At 42.0% G+C, this 17,948-nt stretch overlaps 2 protein-coding genes across 3 annotated transcripts in view; one reads left to right on the forward strand and one right to left on the reverse strand.

Moving 5' to 3' along the window:
* LOC106565912 (astrotactin-2) overlaps positions 1 to 17,948 on the forward strand; it is a 449,250-nt gene that overhangs the window by 322,499 nt on the left and 108,803 nt on the right. Inside the window, exons 15-16 of the mRNA XM_014133602.3 lie at positions 214 to 318; positions 4,133 to 4,312. Coding sequence (XP_013989077.2) covers positions 214 to 318; positions 4,133 to 4,312 — 285 coding nt within the window. The remainder of the gene's footprint in view (positions 1 to 213; positions 319 to 4,132; positions 4,313 to 17,948) is intronic.
* On the reverse strand, positions 4,968 to 13,731 carry LOC106565915 (E3 ubiquitin-protein ligase TRIM32). 2 transcript variants are annotated; one of them, XR_001319759.3, is made up of 3 exons: positions 13,616 to 13,731; positions 7,928 to 10,249; positions 4,968 to 6,582 (listed from the first exon to the last, which is right to left on the reverse strand). XR_001319759.3 is itself a non-coding variant. In XM_014133617.3 (2 exons), the coding sequence occupies exon 2, from the start codon at positions 10,236 to 10,238 to the stop codon at positions 8,202 to 8,204; it is 2,037 nt and encodes a 678-aa protein (XP_013989092.1). In that variant the 5' UTR covers positions 10,239 to 10,249; positions 13,616 to 13,731; the 3' UTR covers positions 4,968 to 8,201. The 2 variants fall into 2 exon arrangements, 1 of the variants encoding a protein (XP_013989092.1); XM_014133617.3 differs by having other exon boundaries at positions 4,968 to 10,249.

The raw sequence follows: 17,948 nt of genomic DNA on the forward strand, positions 1-17,948 counted from the left end.
TGTTTGTGTGAGGGAAACAAAGCTAGCTAATGCACTTCAGGCAGTTACAAATGTGCTTGTATAACTCAAATTCCGACACAAATGATCCATAGCTTTCAATGCATGATTAATGTGAAACTGAGTTATTTACTCAAATCTTCTGAAAAAAATGTGGGCCTACTTATATTGTGGAAGTTATTCATAACGATGTTTATATGTGTATGTCCATTGCAGGTGATGCAAAGTTCAATGAGGCTATGGGCTATCCCATGGTTCAGCAGTGGAGAGTGAGGAGCAACCTGTACAAAGTCAAGCTCAGCGCCATCACCTTGTCTACAGGTACGAAGCAGACCAGGGTTCAAATACTATTTAAAATACCTTTCACATACATTTCGAAGTAAGTATTCAGATTTGTTTTATTTGAAAGGACAAGTAGTTGAATGTTGGAATGTATTTGGAAATACAGTTGGAAAGTATTGGCATGTACTGTATTTGAAAATACTCAAATACACTGACTCAAATATCTGCCCTTTAGCAGACGCTTTTATCCAAAGTGACTTAGTCATGCATGCATACATCAAATACCCTCCCGTGCATTTAACCCAAGTATTTGAAAATAATTCAAATAGTAGGCTATTTATAGGAAATTATTTGAAAATACTTTTAAGTAGAAGTAGTTGATTCAGGCCACATTATTTGAAAATACTTAAGTACACAGAAAATAAGTATTTACAGTGCCTTCAGAAAGTATTCATACTTATTCCACATTTTGTTGTTACAGCCTAAATTTTTTTTTTTTTTTTTTAACTCACCCATCTAGACACAATACCCCATAATGACAAAGTGAAAACATGTATTTAGAAATGTTTGCAAATGTATTGAAATGAAATACAGAGCTTGAAGAATTTTACAATCTAGGTGTGCAAAGCTCAGGGGTGTGAATATCAAATCAAATCAAATCACATTTATTTATATAGCCCTTCGTACATCAGCTGATATCTCAAAGTGCTGTACAGAAACCCAGCCTAAAACCCCAAACAGCAAGCAATGCATGTGAAAGAAGCACGGTGGCTAGGAAAAACTCCCTAGGAAAAACTCCCTAGAAAGGCCAAAAACCTAGGAAGAAACCTAGAGAGGAACCAGGCTATGAGGGGTGGCCAGTCCTCTTCTGGCTGTGCCGGGTGGATATTATAACAGAACATGGTCAAGATGTTAAAATGTTCATAAATGACCAGCATGGTCAAATAATAATAATCATAGTAGTTGTCGAGGGTGCAACAAGCACGTCCGGTGAACAGGTCAGGGTTCCATAGCCGCAGGCAGAACAGTTGAAACTGGAGCAGCAGCACGGCCAGGTGGACTGGGGACAGCAAGGAGTCATCATGCCAGGTAGTCCTGAGGCATGGTCCTAGGGCTCAGGTCCTCCGAGAGAAAGAAAGAAAGAAAGAGAGAAAGAGAGAATTAGAGAGAGCATATTTAAATTCACACAGGACACCGGATAAGACAAGAGAAATACTCCAGATGTAACAGACTGACCCTAGCCCCCCGACACATAAACTACTGCAGCATAAATACTGGAGGCTGAGACAGGAGGGATCAGAAGACACTGTGGCCCCATCCGATGATACCCCCAGACAGGGCCAAACAGGCAGGATATAACCCCACCCACTTTGCCAAAGCACAGCCCCCACACCACTAGAGGGATGTCTCCAACCACCAACTTACCGTCCTAAGACAAGGCAGAGTATAGCCCACAAAGATCTCCGCCACGGCACAACCCAAGGGGGGGCGCCAACCCAGACAGGAAGACCACGTCAGTGACTCAACCCACTCAAGTGACGCACCCCTCCCATGGACGGCATGGAAGAACACCAGTAAGCCAGTGACTCAGCCCCTGTAATAGGGTTAGAGGCAGAGAATCCCAGTGGAGAGAGGGGAACCGGCAAGGCAGAGACAGCAAGGGCGGTTCGTTGCTCCAGCCTTTCCGTTCACCTTCACACTCCTGGGCCAGACTATACTTAATCATAGGACCTACTGAAGAGATAAGTCTTCAGTAAAGACTTAAAGGTTGAGACTGAGTCTGCGTCTCTCACATGGGTAGGCAGACCATTCCATAAAAATGGAGCTCTATAGGAGAAAGCCCTACCTCCAGCCGTTTGCTTAGAAATTCTAGGGACAATTAGGAGGCCTGCGTCTTGTGACCGTAGCGTACGTGTAGGTATGTACGGCAGGACCAAATCGGAAAGATAGGTAGGAGCAAGCCCATGTAATGCTTTGTAGGTTAGCAGTAAAACCTTGAAATCAGCCCTTGCCTTAACAGGAAGCCAGTGTAGGGAGGCTAGCACTGGAGTAATATGATCAAATTTTTTGGTTCTAGTCAGGATTCTAGCAGCCGTATTTAGCACTAACTGAAGTTTGTTTAGTGCTTTATCCGGGTAGCCGGAAAGTAGAGCATTGCAGTAGTCCAGCCTAGAAGTAACAAAAGCATGGATGAATTTTTCTGCATAATTTTTGGACAGAAAGTTTCTGATTTTTGCAATGTTACGTAGATGGAAAAAAGCTGCCCTTGAAACAGTCTTGATATGTTCTTCAAAAGAGAGTTCAGGGTCCAGAGTAACGCCGAGGTCCTTCATAGTTTTATTTGAGACGAATACTTAAGTCACTAAGAGCTTTGCACACCTGGATTGTAAAATTCTTCAAGCTCTGTCAAGTTGGTTGATAATCATTGCTAAGACAGCCATTTTCAAGTCTTGCCAAAGATTTTCAAGACGATTTAAGTAAAAACAGTAACTACGCCACTCAGGAACATTCAATGTTGTCTTGGTAAGCAACTCCAGTGTATATTTGGCCTTGTGTTTTAGGTTATTGTCCTGCTGAAAGGTGAATTTGTCTCCCAGTGTCTGTTGGATAGCAAACGGAACCAGGTTTTCCTCTAGGGTTTTGCCTGTGCTTAGCTACATTCCGTTTCTTTTTATCCTGAAACCTCCCCAGTCCTTGCCCATGACAAGCATACACATAAGATGATTCAGTCATTACCATGCTTGAAAATATGGAACGTGGTACTCAGTCATGTGTTGTTCGATTTGCCCCAAACATAACTCTTTGTATTTAGGACATAAAGTTCATTTCTTTGCCACATTTTTTGCAGTTTTACTTTAGTGCCTTATTGCAAACAGGATGCATGTTTTGGAATATTTTTTTTTCTGTATAGGCTTCCTTCTTTTCACTCTGTCATTTAGGTTAGTATTATGGAGTAACTACAATGTTGTTGATCCATCCTATCGCAGCCAATAAACTCTAATGGTTTTGAACTAATTGTAAAATCCCTGAGCGGTTTCGTTCCTCTCTGGCAACTCAGTTAGGAAAGAAACCTTTATCTTTGTATTGATACACCATCCAAAGTGTAATTAATAACTTCACCATGCTCAAAGGGATATTCAATGTGTGCTTTTGAAATGTTTTACCCATCTACTGTACCAATAGGTGCCCTTTGTGAGTCATTGGAAAACCTCCCTGGTATTGGTGGTTGCATCTGTGTTTAAAATTCACTATTCAACTGAGGGACCTTACAGATAATTGTGTGTGGGGTGCAGAGATGAGGTAGTCATTCAAAAATCATGTTAAACACTATTATTGCAACTTGTGACTTTTTAAGCAAATGTTTCCTCCTGAAATTATTTATGCTTGCCATAAAAAAAGGGGTTGAATACTAATTGACTCAAGACATTCCAGCTTTTCATTTTTATAAATTTGTCAAAATGTTGAAAAACATAATTCCACTAACATTATGGGATATTGTGTGTAGGCCAGTGACAGAAAATGTAAATGTAATACATTTTAAATTCAGGCTGCAATACAAGAAAATGTGGGAAAAAAATCTAAGGGAGTGAATACTTTCTGAAGGCACCGTAAATAAAAAAATATATATATATTTATTTGACCCAGGTCTGGTATGGAGTGTCAATTTACTGTCAGGTTTCCTGGTGAACCTATTTGACTACTACTACACTATATCATATTGTACTGAAAACTCAGAGGGAAAACCATACAGGATAGCATTTAGCGCATTTACAAAGCCTCTTTTTTGCTTCAGCTATAACTACAATTCCATTTGTTCCACATTATTTCCCCTGCACACTTTCCTGGTTCCCAGGCTTCTCCAAGGTTCTGAAGACACTGACTGCAGAGAGCACCAGAGAGGAGCTGCTGTCCTTCATCCAGCAGTACGGCAGCCATTACATGTCTGAGGCCCTTTACGGCTCCGAGCTCAGCTGCACCATCTACTTCCCCAGCAAGAAGGCTCAGCAGCAGCTCTGGCTGCAGTACCAGAAAGGTGAGAGGGGGAAACTGCATATGATGCACGTGTCACAAATACTACTGTAATCAGTGACCAATTTAGACCCAGGGATCCAGGTGAGTGGCTAGACTTAAGAGTCAATTAAATCCCAGAGAAAGGGTAAACACAAAAAATGGGGCTTATTCAATATGGTACAATTTTCAGGACGCTGCAGCTAGAAATATGATTCATAGCAGACATGTTTCCTCATTTTTAACTGGCCCTAGCCCCCGAGACAGAGCCGAGAATAGCCTCTGAAATCCTTCAGTAGCATTTCATAATTGATTTCATAAACATTAGGCAAGACCTGAAAGCGCTTTTGTACTGTACTATGCTATGCCACTGAGACCTTCAAAATTGAATTAGACAGCATGAAAATAATATATCTACAGCCTATCTTTTACCAAATAAATCGGTTCAAAATATGTACTGTAAACACCGGAATACAAAGACACATGCCTTGAATCATTTATGAAAATAAATTCCGTTGCTGCATCGCAGATATTTCAAAAGTATTTACCATAGGTATAGCACAAAGTGTTTTTACTTTTCTAAATGTTTACATTACAATTAAGTCAGTGTTCTTCCTACAATGTAAATTCCTGCGTAGAAAAATTCTCCATAGAGAATCTGAAACCACAACATGCACATCTTCATTCATGTTGGGTTTATTGCACTAAATAGATAACATTACAAACATGAAATTGAGCCTCGTGTTACACAGAAACTCATCTGATACAATAGTAACACACTGTAAAGTCACTGCCTCCACCAAAGGCGAAACTTCTGAAAGACACATGGGTTGGTTCAACACATGCATACAGAAACAGAACACTCAAGAAGACCCAGTAGTATTTATAAAAAAAAATTTTAAAAAAAAACACAAACTCAGGAGGAAATAGGCAATTACATGTAGGTCTAAAGAAATTAAGGCTGTCCGAGTTAATCAGTTAAAGGCCCAGCGGAGTCAAAATTCATTTATTTTTGTATCATTATTGTACAACAGCTGAGTTATTACCTGATACTTTCTTGCTGAAAATACAATATACACAGGACCTTATAATCAGCAGATTAGAAGGTCCTGGCGGGAGTTTTGGCCATAGAGGCCTCATTGTATCCGTACCATTATGGCATCGGTGACAGCCTCAGTGGCACTGCCCATACTATCTCCATTTTAAAGTAGTCTCCAACAGGGTCACAAGGAGGGATCAGCCAATGAAGTTGGAAGTCTCACCCAGTTGACTATATTAAAATGGTGGAAGTCCTCAATGGCGCTGCCTGTGCTAAAACCGAATTCTGGCCACTAGAGGCCTCTATCATTCTCTATGTGTGTGCTTTCCATTGTGACTTCACCATCCCATAAATTGACCAATAATAGTGAGTTCCCCCCAAAATAAAAAGGTTATTTTGCCCATTTTAATGTAAATCTTACAGTAAGGTCCTTATTTGATATATTGATATGAAAATGTCTACATTGGGCCTTTAACTCAAGTTAAATTACAAAAAGTGCACTTATTTTTTGCGTGATTATTCGCATTGTTTGAAAGCGTTTAAAATTCACTGAAAATATCCCAAATAATCTATAGAGCTAAAAACAACAATGTGATGTCAAAACAACTTGACATTGAGGTTAAAGAAAGTGCGCTTTATTAATTTACCAGATTTTGCTTACCGTTACTTTGGACAAAATCAAGATATTGATATTCTTGTAATGCTTTTGGTATAAAACATCTTAAATTACAGCTCAATTTGAGCAATTTCAAATGTTTGCGATTAATCCAAGAAAATCCTGCAATTAACCTTATTTAAAAAAAATTATTTGTTTCACAGCCCTAAAATAAATGCATCTCTTCTCCAGTTAAGTTGAGTGAACAATAAAAAAATTACCATTAAAAACAGACAGCAACAGTCTTGTTATTCATCACATTGAAACAAGGACACTTGATTTTTCTAGCATTTTAATATTGTAATAGTTAAGTTTGGAATATCTGTAATGATAATTTCAGAAATAATTTTGTAGTGACAGACTATTGCAGTGACAAGGTTAGCATGCTGCCTGACATATCCTGAATTGAAATCCTTTGGTGAGTCGACAAATATGGTTTCAAATGTCTCATGAGAGTACAAGAAATGAAAAAACACAATCACTGAACAAATTGTATATACGTATGGAAGTTTCTAAAGGAAATAGCAATGACGAACTTGACCAAATGTCTCTGGAGGTGTTGGCGGGATGTTTTAAACTTTTACAGTGACATTTTCTGTATCTGAAAGAAAGAAATCATGGGAAATTGTTATAAACCTGTAGATCGTTTCAATTCAATAATACTTTGTTTACTTTTTGCAGAACTTAATTATGCTGCACTACCCGCGAATTCTAAAAACATTGAGTAAAAATATAAAACTACAGTAGGCCTACTTACAGTGGTAGCCTACACACTTCAATGAAAAAGATCAACTGTTTCTGTTAAATTATACTGTATATTCTAAACCGCGCTACCTTTCGGATGCATAAAGCAAAATACTTTTAAATAAAAGCCTATCTAATAGGCCCAATTAAAACGAGAGATGCGCATGGTAATTTGTTGTAGGCTAAAGCTACTTCGGGAATACGAACCCATCATGGCCAGAAAAAAAAAAAGTGGAGGAATTTTTCAGCAATGGCTATGAAAATATGTTTATAAATTAAATATTGTTTACGCGAGACATTTGACAAAGACGTAAATGGAAAAGGTGAAACATCCGTTCTAGCGTTAAACTACGCTCCGGATCGCATAGAGCAAAATACTTGAAATAGCATATCTATTTACTACTGCGAAATGGGTCCAATTAAATAAGAGATCAGACGTAGGCGACAGGCTACTTCGCGAGTAGGAAACCATCAGTCAGAAAAGGTGAGGAATGTATTCTGCAACAATCATGGAAATGAAAAAATATAATAGGAAATAGATGCCTAGTTCTACCTATTTTAGAATAAACTGTGCATACACTAAATGTTAAAGTTAGCCTTGAGGGAGGGTAAGCTGATCCTAGAGCTGTGTGTCTACAGGCAACTTCACTCATTTGCACGTTGAAGATGTACCCCGAAGAGCTCCAACACAATACTTTTTATTGGATGGCTGGGTTATAACGATCAAGTCCATGATCCCATCCCTATAGATTTAAGTTAGAGGTTTGATTAGACATGCCTTCTAAATTGATAAAAGGCTGTAAGCGCAATTCTTTTTTTGCAATACATTTTCTTGCCATGCCATTAGGCTTAGTAATTGTCAGAAATATCATTTTGTATGGCTGTGACGATACCAGTATAAAAAAAAAAATATTAAATGGCAAAAAAAACTATGCAGACCAAACTCTTTGGTCCTTTAAAAACCTGCTGTATGTACAATAGTGTTCTATAGATTGGAAAAGAATAAATGTGACTCGATGACAACATAATGATGTTTGTTTCCAACATTAGGGCCGTTTTCCCAAAGAAGTTAAATTTGCTTCGTGTTTTGTGTCCTTGCTACTATACTAACGAGTATCGCAATACAGGTATCAACCCGGCCCTAATATTTTGTACATTACAGCAGTTAAAATATAAAAAATGTTGTGCGTTGATTGACATACCAGTTTCCCTCCACCCCAATGTGACAACACTTATTGTCGTCTTTAGTGCTGTGATCCATCAAATCAAAGAGGCAGCTCGAATTGTAGATAGACACCGGCTTGGTTCCAGTGTGCTCCTAGCCAGTCCCACCGACTGACTGGGGATCAGTGACTCATTATATGACCTGCTAAGCACTGACTAGAAGTCAGATCATGGAGGAGCAAAAGTTGTTTGGAATGCAGCCTTTTACACTAAAGTGACACACACACAATTGGATTTGTAGTTTCTTAGCACCTAGCAGGTGGAGAAGCGTCTCCTCTGTAGGTACGAGTAGACTTTCACACAGTGGTCCCAGCAGTCCAGCACCATCAGCTGTCCTTTCTCAGTGACGGCCACGCCCACAGGGCATGTCAGTCCCTCCTGGATGAGCACGTTAAAGCCGCCCTCTTTGGGGAACTGCAGGATCTCCTTCCTGCCACTGTCCGTCACCAGCAGGTCCCCGTTGGCATCCACGCACATTCCCGTGATGCAACGGAAGTCCTCTGTCTCCGAGAAGAAGTGGCTGAGATGCTTGCCCAGCTGGCCATCTGTCCCCACCGAGCAGATGGAGAAGCCCCCCTCCAGGTGGTGCTCATTATGGCGGTTCTCAATGTTCAGGCCCAATCCTTGGGTGAAGTAGATGGTGCCCGATGAGTCACACGTCACAAACTTGGGCCGCACTGCCGAGCACAGACGGTTGTAGTTGACTACGCCCACGTTGCGGTCTACGGCCAGGCACCAGAGCTTGCCGCCCTCCACGTCCGAGACCACGAACTGACCCGTGGGCATGGCTGCAATGCCCCAGGGCTTTATTAGCTGGTTCTTGTGGCAGGCCACGCAGTGGCCGTCAATGGTGTACACCTTGACTGAGTTGTCGTAGTTGTCAGTGACCCCAATAAGGCCCTGAGGAGTGATGGCGATGGACAGCGGGATGAGGTTGGGCAGGTCAGCGCCCAGGAAGCTCAGGACAAAGTTGTCGATGCTGCTGGGATTGCGACGGATCTCCCTCTGGAAGCCTTTGCGGTTGAAGATCTGGATGCGGTAGTTCCCCCGGTCGGCCACCAGGACTTCGCCCTGCGGGGTGACGCAGATGCTAACCGGTAGGTTGAACATCCCCGGCAGGTTGCCCTTGCAACCCATCTTCTTTACAAACTGGCAGTGCTGTGGCCCAGAGCTGGCCCTGGCCTCTGCACCGGGCGAGGAGGCCCCCCCTTCATCCATGGACTTAAAGTTGCCCGGGGAGGCACACACAGCCTTTTCTACAGACATTAACATATCAATGTCTCTATACAGGTCCAGCGGGGCCCCTGCAATCCCCACAGTCCCGCACATGGCATCAACCCCAACCCCGGCTCTAAACTCCAGCAGCCCCTCATCAGTGTTGACGGTGCAGGGCTTGGTGGTGAGGTGGGCCACATCCAGGGCCTCGGGATGCTCCATCGTCAACAGCTCAGGGTCCTGGAGCTTGAGTAGCGTAGGCAGGTCCAGGCAGCTCCTCAGGTCTAGCTCCTCCTCATCGTTTCCCCCTCCGTCCTCCTCCAGCAGGGTGATGTCGCTCTGCTTCACCCGCATGGTGAGGTAGTCGCATCGGGACACCACCTGCACTTCGGCCAGGTTCAGCAGGTACGTCTGCTCCTCAAGGATGTGCCCATTCAGCTTTTCCACCTTGGCCATGGAGGCAGCGAAGGTCCGCCGCTGGTGCCCCAGCTCCTCCTGCAGACGCAGCTCAGCCCGGGCATACTCCTGCTGCACTGCCCGGGACTTCACCCGCATGTTCTTTGTCACACTGTCAATGGTCACTTTTTTCTGCTGGATGTGGCCCATGGCTTCGTGGAGGGACGCCAGTTTACCGCCCAGGTCCTTCCGGCGCTGCTCAGCGGCCACCCGGATGGGCTGGACGGCATGGCCCTGCTGCTGATGGCCCTCACTCTTGCAGAGGTCACAGAGCACGATGCCGCAGTCAAGGCAGTACTGTCGGGGTAGGCGGATGTGGCAGGACTTGCACATGAGGGTGGTGGTGCAGGAGCTGACCCAGTCCAGGATCTTGAGCACAGTGAGGTTGTCAGCCAGCTGGGAGATGCTGCTCATGCGGGAGACCCTGCTGCAGAAGGGACAGCGCACGCCGTTGATGGTGCTAGCCAGCAGCTTCTCCAGACACTGTCTGCACACTGTGTGGCCACACTGCAGGAGCTTGGGCCTCAGCTGCTCCCGGTTGTAAGTCTCCAGGCAGATGGGGCACTCCAGGACCTCCCGGAGCAGGTCCGGGTCCAGAGCTGGCGAAGCTGCCGCCATCGTGTTCACACCTGAGAGGAGAGGAATAAAAAAAAGGGGACGTCAAAGTTTCAGGCTGTGGCACAATCACTACGAAAGCTCTAGTCTCGTGCCTGGTTACATTGTGTTTAGGAGCATTTATTTTACTCTCTCCATGGTTAAAGTAGTGAGAAATAGATGTCGTTGTAAAAATCTGTGTGCTTCATTTATTATCATTGTTAATTGAAATATTTAATTATTTTATATTATGGCTATTTCCCAATGGTGGACCAAGTATTATTACGTTACACAAACTAAAGTACTCACCACAAAAGAATTACAGGACATACACCTCCGATTTATGTTAGTATTAAAAAGTTTATAGTCATCACGGTCTCACAAAATGGATTGCTTAAAACAGATGTTTTTGTCCTTCTACGGACTGACATCTAGAACTGGGGTTTTGACACTCGGTCATACATCAAAACGCCATGACAAGGGGAAGCATCAACAGAATAATTGTCCCTGTATGTTTTAGTAAGGTAAATTGTACTTAACATTATTTTTCAACAGGACACTACTTTCAGGTAAAAACTACTGAATGAGCCCAAAAAGGTGCTGATCGTGAACATATGTTTGTCCTGGCAACAATGATATGTTGAGGAGAGGTTGCATTGCTAACAAGTCAAATAACGATGTTGTCATGATTTCTCATTAAAAAGGCTGAATAAATAATTAGCATTCCTCTAGTAATGGTGGATTACATTTTGACCACATGTTTACAAGTTTCTAGGGGGGAGTATTGAACTAGTTAACTCAAGAACATGGGAATAATTCACTTTTGATGCTGGGATACATTTGAGAGAGCACAACCCAGTTAGTAGTCACTGTGAGAAACATACACTGTAACTCAGGGGCTCCCAAACTTATTCACTCGGCGACCCCCTTCCAACATTGGGGAACACCCTGCGCCCCTACGTGAGCACCGCATTTATTTCTATGGACACAAGCACTGTCCATGACACAAACATCTCGTTGGCGGAGAGAATTTTGCAGGTTTAAAGCTTATTTCCTGAAATTTTACACATTTTGCAGTTGTAGAGTAAATTTTCTTGCAATTCTATACAAATTCAGCAAAAAAAAGAAACACCCTCACACTGTCAACTGCGTTTATTTTCAGCAAACTTAACATTTAAATATTTGTATGAACACAACAAGATTCAACAACAGACAAACTGAACAAGTTCCACAGACATGTGACTAACAGAGATGGAATAATGTGTCCCTGAACAAAGGGGGGGGTGGTCCAAATCAGTATCTGGTGTGGCCACCAGCTGAATTAAGTACTGCAGTGCATCTCCTCATGGACTGCACCAGATTTGCCAGTTCTTGCTGTGAGATGTTACCTCACTCTTCCACCAAGGCACCTGCAAGTTCCAGGACATTTCTGTGGGGAATGGCCCTAGCCCTCACCCTCCAATCCAACAGGTCCCAGACCTGCTCAATGGGATTGAGATCCGGCTCGTCGCTGGCCATAGCAGAACACTGACATTCCTGTCTTGCAGGAAATCACGCACAGAACGAGCAGTATGGCTGGTGGCATTGTCATGCTGGAGGGTCATGTCAGGATGAGCCTGCAGGAAGGGTACCACATGAGGGAGGAGGATGTCTTCCCTATAACGCACGGCGTTGAGATTGCCTGCAATGACAACAAGCTCAGTCCGATGATGCTGTGACACACCGCCCCAGACCATGACGGACCCTCCACCTCCAAATCGATCCCGCTCCAGAGTACAGGCCTCGGTGTAACGCTCATTCCTTCGACGATAAACACGAATCCGATCATCATCCCTGGTGAGACAAAACCCAGACTCGACAGTGAAGAGCACTTTTTGCCAGTCCCGTCTGGTCCAGTGACGGTGGGTTTGTCCCCATTGGTGACATTGTTGCCGGTGATGTCTGGTGAGGACCTGCCTTACAACAGCCCTACAAGCCCGCAGTCCAGCATCTCTCAGCCTATTGCAGACAGTCTGAGCACTGATGGAGGGATTGTGTGTTCCTGGTGTTACTCGGGCAGTTGTTGTTGTTGCCATCCTGTACCTGTCCCGCAGGTGTGATGTTCGGATGTACCGATCCTGTGCAGGTATTGTTACACATGGTCTGCCAATGTGAGGACGATCAGCTGCCCGGCCTGTCTCCCTGTAGCGCTGTCTTAGGCGTCTCACAGCACGGACATTGCAATTTATTGCCCTGGCCACATCTGCAGTCTGCATGCCTCCTTGCAGCATGCCTAAGGCACGTTCACGCAGATGGGCAGGGACTCTGGGCATCTTCCTTTTGGTGTTTTTCAGAGTCAGTAGAAAGGCCTCTTTAGTGTCCTAAGTTTTCATAACTGTGACCTTAATTGCCTACCGTCTGTAAGCTGTTAGTGTCTTAACGACCGTTCCACAGGTGCATGTTCATGGTTAATTGAACAAGCATGGGAAACAGTGTTTAAACACTTTATAATGAATATCTGTGAAGTTATTTGGATTTTTACAAATTATCTTTGAAAGACAGGGTCCTGAAAAAGGGACATTTCTTGTTTTGCCATGTCTAATGTGTATTCATGTGATATTGTTGTAATTGTTGTGTTACTTTTATATCTATGGGCTAAAAAACATAAATAGAAAATGTTAGCTGGACATTTCTGACAAGTTAGAAATATGCAATGACTAACATGACAAGAGGAACTGATGATGCAGACCCAATTTTTTAATTTCACCTTGTGCATTCTACTATTACAACTTTCAAGAGTACGTTTAAAGCCATACTGAGTTTCTTTAAGAAAAATAATAACTATATATGGGGACGCGCCCCAGTTTGGTAACCACTGATACTTAGCTGGCTATATAATTTAAGTGAGGGGAGTGTATCACTGCCACTGGATAGCACTAGCAGCAGCCAGCTGTCATTCAACACTAGATTGCTGCAGCTAGCCAGCTTTCAAGTAAACAACTTCTCAGAATCAGTTAGCTAACTACAGACAACCAATATAAGTGTTCTGCCTAACTCGCTAGGTAGCGATACGAATGTAGCGACCATAGTTTGTTATTGTGCGGTCAATGTGTTAGCTACTAACTGTGTTAGCATAACAGAGATTGCTTGAATCAAGCTGTCACTACACGGCCAATGCAAATGACAACCGCACTAGCTGGTTACATGCAATTAATAATTTATAATATTGTGGCATGATGCTATGTTGATTCTAGCGCAAGCTGTGCTAGACAGCTTGATTAGTGGGAGGCCTCCCGAAATCGCGATGTGACTTCCTGTTTGGGGCAGTCCGGTAAGAATTCATGATTGAGTCCATTTTCAAAGTCAAGCATTCACATTTATATACTAGCTAAAGCTCGAGTTTTATTTGGTTGAAATCTTACCTTGCAATGTCAGATCTGTCAAGGCACAGGGGTTTGTAGGTCTGCTGCTGCGAGCCTGCGGTGTTGACGTAACGCCAGCAAATACTTATTCCCCACCCACCTCTATTTTCATTGGTTCTTGCAACTGCAGCTGGGACAGGGTCCGAAAGTGGTTGGCAGTTAAATTAGTGGGGATATTTATGGTATATGAAGTTTCATAATATGATGTATTGAATACTGTAGTATAAAATTAAATGTTTGTTAATTTGTATAACACTATCTCTAGTTTTAGTATAGAAACTACATTAATATAATGGCCAAAGCATTATACATAATTTGAAAATTCCTTCTTTTTGAATACTTTCAGAATTTTTCCATTTTGTACACCTCTTAAAATCCTGGCTGCACCAGATAATAGATTAACTTTAAAATAAATATCCATCAATCAGGGAAATTATGTGAGCCATTTGAGAGCATTGTTGGCTTTATATGAAATGTAATATGATGCTCTTACATCCTGAAACAATATACACAATAAATTAGGACAGTACGAAGACATCTTGATGTATCCTTTGAAAGTTGAAAAGCATTCATCTCTAGCAGTTGTCTGCTACAGTTATCTTCCTGGACAGATGTGTGCAGTGTTGCAGTACATGGAAATAGTATATCAGCTGACCCCTAGATGGCAGCAAAGGTCTTATTTCAAAATCAATTTGTAGAGCTCTATCGCAGAGGGCAGGCCTATCTGAATTGCATTTCAGAAAAGGAACTACTGCACATCAATAGAAATTAGTTGATTGGCAATTTCAAAATGCAATCATAATGTTAACCTATGCATAACTAAAAGGTAAATGAAAATGAGAAATTAACGTAGACTATATGCTTTCTTTAGCTTATACATTAAAACGTTTTTTTCCCTAAACCTTCTCAGTAAGCTTTTAATATATTTTCAACTTATTATGGCTTTTGAAAAAAGAATAGGCTTTAGACTCACAGAACAGAAACCTGTTGTGCTGTTACTGTAATTGTGCTGCAGCTGTGCCATGTTGAAGTCAGTGGTATTAGGAAGCGTGAGTCATCTTTGTTTAACAACCAAAAAAACTGTCCACATTTATATCTCGCCCTCCTCATCATGTGTGTATTTCATTGTAATTTCCCTTGAGCTTGCATTTTCACTAATAAAATGCATACATCAACCGACTGTGGAGAATTAATAGGCGATATGATTTGGACGTGTGCCAGAGTTGTTAAAAAGGCCAGATTGCACGTCAAAACACTCCTGAATAGAGAGATTTTATGGGGCAATAATAGCAATGCCAACACCAACAATATCTGTCTGAAATTAGCACAGAGATATCAGACACTTTGCAGGGCAACAATTATGACCATAGGGTAGGTTCTAAAGAATATACTGTATCCACAAAGGCTCATTATTTAGTGTGAGAGAGAGAGAGAGAGAGAGAGAGAAATTGGAAATACAGACATTGTCATCCTACAAGAAACATAATATAGAGGAGACGAACCCACTGGTTGCCCTCTAGGCTACAGAGAGCTGGTAGTCTCATCCATCAAACTACCAGGTGTGAAACAGGGAAGAGACTCAGGGGGTATGCTAACTTGGTATAGAGCAGACCTAACCCACGCAATTACATGTATTTCTTTTTTTATCACATTGGTACTATTTTCACCAAAATGTTGTACAAAACTCCAAACTGGTCACAGTTCTAACGCAGCCAGTCTTTCATTCAAAACTTGTCATTGTGCATTCATTTGGATTGTAAACATCTCTCACCACACAACCATTGATTCAAAATATAAGTTAATTGTGAAATGTAATGATAACATTCTTTTAATTGCCAAAACACAACATAATGATATCTTTTCAATGTTTTAGTTTTACCTACCAGTTTTATCTAATAGCAAACGATGCAAATCGCCCACAGAAGTGAAAGAAAACTGGCAGAAAATCTAGAATTTCCATAATATCTATTGAATGTGAAATCAAAGATGTGATCAATGAAGACATCCTCTACAATCATTAATGCAACATTTATTTAAATTTTTTCAGATATAATTGCAACATAGGTGTACTGTCTATAATTAAATGTAAGATATTAAATGAAACAAATTAAATGAATGAAAATTAAAAAATATATGTTTAGCACGCATTCATTTGCATCAAGCTTGTCTTGAGCAGTTGGCCATACATTCTTTTCCAGTGAATGTCCTCATTGTTCATGCACCGTGGGAAAAACCTTTTGGCATGGCAAATCCAAGCTTGACATTGGTCTGCATTGATGTCGTCGCATGCCTCATCCATGGCCAGAAGGAGGATGGCACATTCATGGGGATGGCGGTCGTACACCTTCCACCTCCATGCTGAAAACACATCCTCAATAGGGTTGAGGAAAGAAGAGTATGGGGGCAGGTAAAGGGTCACGAATCGGGAATTGGCCCAAACCATGCCTGAACCACCTCTGCATGGTGGAACCTGACATTGTCTCACACAATGACATAGGTGACCCTTTCACCTTGACAAGCCTGCTCAATTTAATTGAGAAACACAATGAGGTGTGCAGCGTTGTAGGATCCAAGTAATGTTCTACGTCCTACCATACCATCTTCAGAGATAGCTGTGCACATGGAGATGTTTCCCCCACGTTGTCCAGGCACTTGGACGGTCGCCCGTTGGTCAATAAGGTCCCGCCCAAGTCGCCGAGTATTGTCCAGGTTAAAGCCCGCTTCATCAACAAAGATAAACCTGTGATGGTTCACAGCTGCATCAAGAACCATCACCTTCTAAAAATATATTTTTGTTAGCTATTTTTACAATATAGTTCCAATATGATATTGTGAAGTAGCATGTGCATCAAATAGTAACAGTAATACAGTGTATAGTGCTGTACCTGAAAATACTAGGCCTGCAGTTGTTTCACCCAGTCGTTGTTTCTCTCAAAAGGCACCAGGTAAATGTGTTTCATAGATACCTGGTGCCTCTTTAAAAGGTGAGCGATTGTTGGTAGGCTGATGGATGCCTCATTGGCAAAGGTTTCATTGTTCTCCTCAATGGCCTGCTTTATTTCGGACAGCCGTACTGAATGTCATTCCTGGCCCTCACCATTTCCACCACTGCCCACTCCTGCTGGTCGGTCAGCACATGGCAACCACCATGGGGACTTCTGTCAATTCTGAGGGTATAAACAGAGTATACTGTCAATAGATCATACTGTAAGAATACTGTAGCATGTTTTGTGAATTTACATGCATTACAATATGTAATTTACAGTAAATGTAATGGTAAAGCATAGTGCATATCCTGCAGATTTACCGGTTTTCTTGGTGGAATGTTCTCATGATCGAATTGCCAGTTGATTTTTTCAGATTGGGGTGACCTATTCCGGCAGCCTCTGCCATGGTAAGGCCTCTGTTTACCACATGACCAATGATGATGGCCCGGACTTCATTAGAGACAACCTTTCCATGCCATCTGCTTACCTCTCTCTGACGGCCACCTCTTTGACGGGTCCTATGGCCACCTCTTTGACCTCTTTGACGGGTCCTATGGCCACCTCTTTGACCTTTTTGATGGGGCCCATGCCCACCTCTTTGACCTCTGTTGGGGCCCATGCCTACTTCTCTGTCGGGCCCCTTGTCCACGGGCTCGTTGACTTATTCCTCTCCCTTGCTGTCTATTCTGCTCCATGTTGAAAGAAATGTGCTCACACGTGTTCACACACCCCCTTTTATATAGTGACTAATTGTGGTTGCCTCTATGTGAAATCCATTAACAATAACGAGTAGTCATTATGTATGGTTACCATGTGTAATACATGTAATTTAAATGTTTATACTATGAAAAAACACACATTTAATTTCTGTAGTTCTCAAAATCCATATATAGTAGACAAACCAGTTTAAAATCTATAGGTTTACCAGACGGTTAAGTGATTAACCATTAAGTGCAGTTGGATTAAGTGATGGTCAAATGTATTTAAACAAATGAGAACAGAATCAGATGAAAGGTATTGTGAGCATTGCATTGTGAAAGGCAATTATTTTATATGAAAGCTATTTCTAGAAGAAACACTGATTAGGTTAGGTGAAAAAGTTACTTTGTGATTTTGTGTATTGTACCTAGTCAATTGAAAATGTGCTTAAAGATAAAAAAAAAACAGCCTTTTTGATGATCTGTTTTGAGTTTTGTACTAAGATTTGTGAAATTTTACCACATACTTTTTACATCTGGCCAGAAGTTTATAAGCAAACTATCTCAACAGAGAGAAAAGTCCTCATGTCTGTTGCCTATATAGAATCCCTATACTTTAACGATGACAGCTTCTCCATCTCTAAACTG

This window comes from Salmo salar, chromosome 01, assembly GCF_965601325.2.
Source record: "Salmo salar chromosome 01, fSalSal1, whole genome shotgun sequence".
NCBI lineage: Eukaryota > Metazoa > Chordata > Actinopteri > Salmoniformes > Salmonidae > Salmo > Salmo salar.

Coding starts and splice junctions, on each gene's coding strand:
- LOC106565915 (XM_014133617.3), bottom strand. CDS start 10,238: ATGGCGGCAGCTTCGCCAGCTCTGGACCCGGACCTGCTCCGGGAGGTC.